This window comes from Propithecus coquereli, unplaced genomic scaffold, assembly GCF_000956105.1.
Source record: "Propithecus coquereli isolate 6110/MARCELLA unplaced genomic scaffold, Pcoq_1.0 Scaffold46, whole genome shotgun sequence".
Taxonomy (NCBI): Eukaryota; Metazoa; Chordata; class Mammalia; order Primates; family Indriidae; genus Propithecus; species Propithecus coquereli.
In genome coordinates, this window is record NW_012150396.1 from 5533571 (window position 1) to 5541268 (window position 7698).

Below are 7698 nucleotides of genomic sequence, written 5' to 3' on the forward strand. Positions count from 1 at the left end.
AAAAAAAAAAAAAAAAAAAAAAAAAAAACCTTAAGGCAAAGCCATGTCTTGGGGAAAAAAGATCTCTACACCCTGCGTGGCCTTCATTAAAGTGTAAATTAATCACAAATGTGATTTGTGATCACAAATGTGCTATTGCTCTGAGGGGAAGGGATGAAACATGACGGGCAACACCCCTGCTTACAGATAAGCAGGCCATTCACTGGCATTTCTGCAGGTCAGACAACTTGAATTTCCAAACATTCTAACGAGAGGTAAGAAATTAAGGGCACAGTCTCTGGTTGCCGCTGCTTAAATCTGAATGTCTGACTCTCCAGGTACTAGCTGTGGACTGTGGCAAGACATACTCTCTATGCTCGAATTTCCTTATCAGAAAAATTGTACCCCGCCCCACGGGTGGGTTGCAAGGATTAAATGAGTAATTTGCATCGAGGGCTTAGAATAGTGCCTGGGGCAGAGTAAGTATTACCTCTATTTGCTATTATCCTTAATATCTGTTAGTCTCCAGTTATTTAGAAAGCCGACTCACAGTTTCCTGGCGTTTTCCCTCCGTTACTTCTACAGTTTTCAACCTACAAGCGCCTTCTCTCCGACATGCAGCTCCTCCTCGCCTCATCCCCATCCCTTTCCATGGGGTTTCGGGATCCTCAGATCAGAGGGAAGACCCTACGACTCAAATGTACCTCTGGACTAGAAAATGACTGATCTTACATACAGATGGAACTTTCCTTGGCAAAAGTTAGAACTACACACCATACACATCATTCCGCCCACCCCCCAGAACCGGTAACTCGATGTTAGAAATGAACTGACTAAACCCAAGGAAGAGGCCATCTCTGATGGCCGTGCAGACACAGACCTAGGTCTCCCCGCCCCCGAGCACCCCGAGAGTGTGAGAGTAGAAATAAAGCGGAAGGTGCCTTCAAGTTAAGTGTGGCAATGGCCCTGCGCTGAACACGCTACTCTCCCTACACTACGTCTGTACGTGAAATCTACAACGGAAACGACACAGAAACTACAATCCTCACACAAAAAGGACTTCACCTATTACAGAGAACCTCAACGCTGTTGTCATATTGCCCCTAAAGCAGAACTTAAACCTAAACCCGCAAGCAATCTAGAGAGCAAGAATCCACTTCTGCAACGCTGGAAGGGGACCCTTGCTGTCCACACTGCCGTTGGGTCAGGCTAAGCCTGTTTGGATTAATGAGGGGCTAAGGGAAGAGGGCAGAGCAGGAGGCTGGGGAGGGGAGGCCACTTTCCACTAGTCTCCGGCCAAAGACCTCCCCCCTTCTAACATGCCAAGAGAAGGGAATTGAGATAAATCTCTAAAAAACCCTGGTGGAGGGTAACTTGGAACTAAAGATGAAGGGAAACACTGACCAGCTTTGCAAACATAAAAGCAGCAGCATTGTTATTCCAAAAGGATTTTAAGATAAAGGGCCTAAATTTACAAAAGCTCAGAAATCTATAAAAATGTGATCTACTGGGCAGCTGAAACCAAATATAACTCTACGATAAACAAGATATTATTTTGGCCATAAAAGCTACGGGAAAACACAAGGATTTTGCATAGTGGGAACTGAGGATATAAACACGGGAAAACATTTTCCTTTCTTTGCCTCCGTGTTTCTTCTTAAGAAGAAAATGATCAGTATTGGCAAAATGTTCCATGGAGACGCCTACAAAAGCACAGAAGGTGGCTGGAAAAATGACAAAATTCGAATCAAATGGGACAAGGAAATGTTTTAAAAAGGGAAAGACATTAACTGACTTATTTGGAATGATAGAATGGAAGTCTCATACAAATAATTCAAAGGCCATGTACATTTGGCTTTAGAATGTACCAATCCTTTTTTGCAAGAAACTTAACACTTACGGTTTTTTTTTAGTTCCAATATTAAAATAGCTCTTCATGCCCTAAGAGGTACTACCCAAGAAAGGAGATGTTTTGGAGGCAGACTAAGTGCTAGAGAGAAGCCCGGGCCAGGTGTTAAGACTTCAGGGTTCAAATCACACATGACTGTTGAAAATGGTTGAAAACATAAGTGTCTGTTTCTTTCGTGGCTACCGATCCCAACGGAATAGGGGCCCCATCAGTTTCAGGCTCTAGGGATCCCTGTGTCTACGGCAATCGGTTCTGTGGGAACGAGCTATTACTTACATTCTTTGATGAACAAATACGTAAGTGTCAGCAAAACGGTGTGGCCGCTGAAGAGGAAATCTCCGCACAAGCTGTGTGACCCAGTGATGGACAATCCACCGCCAGAGATCAACCGCAGAATGCGCTGTATTTTTGCCTGAGAGTCTCCGTTGAGCTGCATGATGTGAGAAGATTAGAAGAAAGTTTATATAAGCTGATAAAATCATGGTTCAGCCTAACTGTGTGAATCTTGGGTCACCGGGTGGTGCAGTTTTTTTTTTTTCTCTGTGACCAAAAAAGTCAAAAAGAATTCAAGCGGAAGCTTCACGAACTAGGTTTTATACATTGTATTGGCAAATTTTACTGCATGTTTTAAATTATTCAATGTGTTACTAATAATATGTCTTGGTGGTGGTGTGTCCTTGGGCGAAGCTTTTAAAAATATTAATAACCAATGACATCACCGCAGCTATGTGCTAAAAAGCAGATCAAAGCTACTTTCTTTCCCTTTTGCAGGGGAAGTACGGGTTGGGCCAGGTGGTATCTGACGCGGCTATATCCCACATTACAAATGCGTCGGTACTTTGCATTCAGTGGGCAGCCTAAAGTGTACGTATAGCTGTATTTATGTCTGCTCAAAACAGTTACGAAAAAAGGAGCTGCAACTCGTTAAATAATTTAAATGGGTTTGAAAATGATATATTAGGGATGTACTGGTAGCTTTAAAAATGAGTAGCGTTGATCAAGAAAAACACCCCCCGAAGAAATAACCTGCGTGCCGTGGCAGGTCAGGAGAGCTCCTTGGATCAGGGTACAGAAGCCCCTTGAAGTCACCGTGAAGGTATAGGGGACAGCACTGGGCTGGGGCAGGAGCTGAGGCGATGGTCACACCTTTATACCCGTTAAAATTTAATCATACAGAGAAGAGCTGGTCAAAACAGTAGGCATAGAAAATTGGAACACTGAGATACTGGGGGCTAGACGGAGGCGTTCAGATCAGTCTAGTACAAAGCAAACAGGCTGAGAAAAACCAAACAATGATACTCAGGAAAAGACCATGTAATCACATACACGGAAGAAGACCTGGGAGGACAGGTGTATAACGTGCTGTTTTTTATACTCCACGGATGATTCTTCTGGGCCACTGACCCTGAAGCATGGCCAGTCCAGCCGTGCTGGTGGTTAGTTAGACCGTTTGGTGGTGAAGACAGGGGAGGGTCTTGTCCAGACGGATGCATGGTGGTGAAGGAGGGTAAGATGTATACGGACAGATGGGGAGAAGCGTCTAGGAGTAGAGAGATCAAGGCAGTCCCCACAGCAGGTGGAAAACCATCCTATCCAGGACAAGTAGGTACTGGGGAAAGATTCCTTGCCTAAACCATCCCTCTGGGGTGCCTCGAAATGTTCCAATTAAAAAAATCTTATGGATCTGGAAAGCCTTCTGGTATTCAAGCGACCCTTGTAACAAGGCAAACATACCATGATTGATTGTCGGCTGGGAGTAAGGCACTGCACGGAAGATGACATAAAATGGATTGATTAAAGGCAGGGCGAGAAACCAAAGGTTTCAAAGAAACTTCACCTTCCTCGAGAGCTTGCCTGTGGCAAGCCCAGGTGGCAAAGGTGCGTGTGACCAAGAGGAGACAGTCCTTAAACCAAACATGTCAAGTAGCAGTAGGTGATCTCGCCTTGAGAGGCAGGATCTAGACGGCAGTGAAGACGCACCCCGAGGGCTGTTGACAGCTGCCTGACTCACGTCAGGTGAGCCCCAGAAGGAAAAGGGCTCCTATAAACTGCCCCCAACGTAACAGGACTTGCCCTTGATATCTAAGACGGAATCAGAGGCGTGCCACGCGCTTTATCGGATCAGCCGCAGTCTCTCAGGAATTTGTCACGAGGTTGGCACAAACAACCGTCAACACTGAGATCAGATTAAAAGGTACACACACTTTGCCCAACCGTCGTGTTCTCAGGTTTAAACGGACACGTTATTATTCTTCATTTCAGAACCATAATCGTTTTTTTCATCCACTTGCCCATCCCAACTCTATGCTCTAATTTTCTATGGGCAGAAGCACTCTAAGCCATCGGCCCCTTTACTTGCGGTCAGAGGGATTCAAAGGTATAAACAAACCAGGAGCTGAAATAAGCTGCACATTTTTCCCTCTTCCTTAAGCAGTGTTGGTGTGTGGAGATTCCTACCAGTATTCGATTCAATATGCCGCTAGAGAACAGAGGAGGGACTCTCTCTCCTTGCTCTTTCTTAGTTCTTAATTCCTCAATCTTGTCACTGTTGCTGAGACATCAGATCATTCCTAGTATAAATGCTAAATAGACGCTCAAGCAAGGAAAAAAAAAAAGAGTAGAAAGAAAACTGGGGAAGGGGGGGAGAACAGTGAGTGTTAGGACTGATGGATTTTTTCCCTAGGTCTATTCTAGTTCACTGAAATTCTCCCACCACACACCACGTAAGACTCTCATTCCTACTGATTTCCGCATTTGCAGGTACTGTTCTCGTCATTACTGAATGTGGAATTGAAGATGCAGAGACCTAACAGGAGCCTCAATCAGAACATCCAAAGCGGACAGGGGCTCAAGGGCTCTTAAGGGTCGCCCACGACAACCTCCATCCATATCCCACTTCCCACGGAATAAACGAGGTGCAGGGGAGCCCGGCTGCTGAATGAGACCTTGTCGTCCACACGTTCCCTCCATTAAGGAAGAGAGTCGCGTGGCCATCCCAGGCCAAGGTGAGCGTGAGAGCCAGCCCCAGAGAACCTTCTCATGGAAGGGGTATCTCACGATCCCAGCTGAGCATTCTTGTACGTGGCAAAATGGGTTTGGAAAGATAAATCATTTCATAATAACTGGGCCAAAAGTTACCTAAACACACTTTGAGGAACACACATTTTGTGCCTGCAAACCAAAGCCTGGGTTAGCAGCTGAAGCAAACCGCAAGCAACGCACTTGAAGTAAACCGCAGGGTCAAGAAGGGAGAAGCCACCTGGAAACCCGTGACGGCCGGGGATCTCACTGCAGTGGCCCTGCGATCACATCTGGCGAGTGACGTCGTACTGGGCATCTATTATTAGGTCTGGCACCCTCCCATGGCGCCTGGCTTTAGTATACAAAGTCCTGTTGCTGCCTGTAGTCCCAGAGGGCGTTCTATGGAGTCAGCGACACAGGAGACGGGAGATCACCTAACGGCCTCGTAACCGCAAAGACCTAAGCCGCACCCAGCGCCAGCAGAGGAACCAAGTTTAGGACGCAGCTCTGACCCCGGTTCTGTGCCACTGCGCCGCCTCCAGCCCTAACAGGGATTTGCGTCTGTTCTACCCAACGCAGTGCGGGCACCCACGGGCCACGTGTGCTTCAGGAAGAGGCCCTGACAACTCAACGCAGGAGGCGATTAGTAAGGATGTTCCTGTAGTTTCCGTGATGAGTGTTTGCAGCCCAGTTATCCAGCAGTGTGTTCACTGATGTGGTTCCCGAAAATTGCAGCTCTCCCGCGGAGGACAATCTTTAATTTAGTCTCTTTCGGCGATCACAGCGATTCGCCCCTGCAGACCTCATCCGCTACTTGTTGCTGGGATGGGCTTGCCCTCCTTTCTGTGGCCACCTCTCCACTTAACACATCACAACAGCTCATTCGAAGTGTTTATTATGCTTCCGAACGCCTCCCACCCTGAAATTAGCCGCACTAAAAATCAGCCAGTGTTTAAATTCAATATGTGCACTGTTTAATTACTGATCCTTTCTGCTTTGATGGCTTTGGGAAAGTATAGCTTCTCTAAACCACACCTATCTTTGGTGAAGGAGACTGTTGACTTCTTCAGAACAACTCTATTTTCCCTTCGGCTCAGACATCTGTTTAGTGTTCAGTAAAACATGATGCTAGACCTCATTCCTTTGTCCAGAAAGCACATGACTTTAAGTTTCCATTTTATAAGCCAGGGTGTACTGGGGTCTAAGATGACTGACAGCTCTCTCGAGCACTGACTCTACCTGGAGAAACCTTAATTTCTGCTTCAGACAGTTTCCGTAGACTTCACACCGTGTCTCAGCGAAAGACCATTCTGTCTTTGCAGCTGCTAAAAGCTTTGGGGTCATCCTTGACTTCTTACTCTCAAACATACAGCCCACTTGTTAGCACATCCTGTTGGTCTACCTTCGAAATGTATCTGGAGTTAGAGAACTTCTCATTATTTCCACTGCCACCACCAAGGCTGAAGTTTCCACAGTGGACCCAAGACCCTAGGACCCTGTGGTCTGCACCACCCTAACCCTTCAGAGCTCCACTTGGACACACTGGCCTCCCACCCTGCACTGAACCCACTGGGACGAAGCTGCCGCCTTGGCCTGGATCTCTCATCCCATCCAGGTGGATCGCTTCCTCGTCTTGGCACCTACCCGGATGATTTCCTATTAAAGAAGTCTTTCCTGACCTCTGTATAAAACAGTTCCTACCCTCAGACTCCCTTTCACCTTACTCAGCTCTGTTGTTCCTCATCTGACAATCGCCTGACTCATCGTACGACAAATTATGAATCTGTTTATCGTTTTTCATCCCCCCCTGGAATGTGAGCTCCAGGAGAGCTTATATTGTTACTACACCGCCTGCCACACAAGCTTCACACTAGTGGAATGAGTTCCCTCACGAAGAAGTCAATGAGAAGGTAAGAAGAGAGTCTAACCCCCAATGGTAATTTTCAGTTAGCTTTTTACATTTTTTTTTTTTTAGCACGAACACATTTTAATTTCTTCCCTCCAAATCTAAAGAAAAATAGAAAATGTGCTAGATTTCAGTTAACACGTATGGAAGTGTCTAGAAGAATGCACTCCAGAGAGTAGCTGCTCAGTAACTGTTTTCTTGATTCTTCTACACGGTAACTCAGAAGCGCTTACCTTCGGAGCACACTGGAAGTGCATTCCGGGCACGGGGAGAGTAGTGACATACATGGTGATACAGCGATACAGGTATAAAGTTCCAAGGATAAAAAAGAATCTGCGCCCCACTATTGACCTACAGGGAAAACAAGTTCACCGGTTATTTTTATTCCTAATGCAAAATAAAATAATGTTTCACAGGATAAAGAATAATGAACACACAATGTCACTAACGAGCAAACCAGTTTCACAGAATTTAGAGGCTTATTTGGGAGCTGCCCATCTCCACGATCTCTTAGAGAGATGGGTCCACAGTTTCCAGAAATGAAGACTCACAGCCTGCAATAAATCTGAGCGGTTTGGGGCCCAAAAAGATGAGTGTGAGTGGAGTGTGGGAACTAAGGCAGATTAAGAGTCTAGATAATCACCTTTGCTCAAAAAGTCACTTTCTGCTAGAGAATTCAGTGGAGCTCTCTACGTTTTCAGTCAACTCACTGCATTAATAAAACCCTCTCTGGAGAACGTAGCAAAGGACAAGTGAGCTACGGTAACCGAGGAATTAACTAATGAACCAAGGAGACGTTACATAATTGGACACACAGGGTAATGTGACAACTCATTTAACCCAAGTTACATAAGCAAGGTTTACTTGGGAACCATCCAGAGGT

The 7698-nt window shown here is 45.9% G+C and overlaps 1 protein-coding gene across 1 annotated transcript in view; it reads right to left on the reverse strand.

Moving 5' to 3' along the window:
* SGMS2 (sphingomyelin synthase 2) overlaps window positions 1-7698 on the reverse strand; it is a 21351-nt gene that overhangs the window by 9982 nt on the left and 3671 nt on the right. The window contains exons 2-3 of the mRNA XM_012655110.1: window positions 7049-7166; window positions 2165-2318 (exon numbers count right to left, since the gene is read on the reverse strand). Coding sequence (XP_012510564.1) covers window positions 2165-2318; window positions 7049-7166 — 272 coding nt within the window. The remainder of the gene's footprint in view (window positions 1-2164; window positions 2319-7048; window positions 7167-7698) is intronic.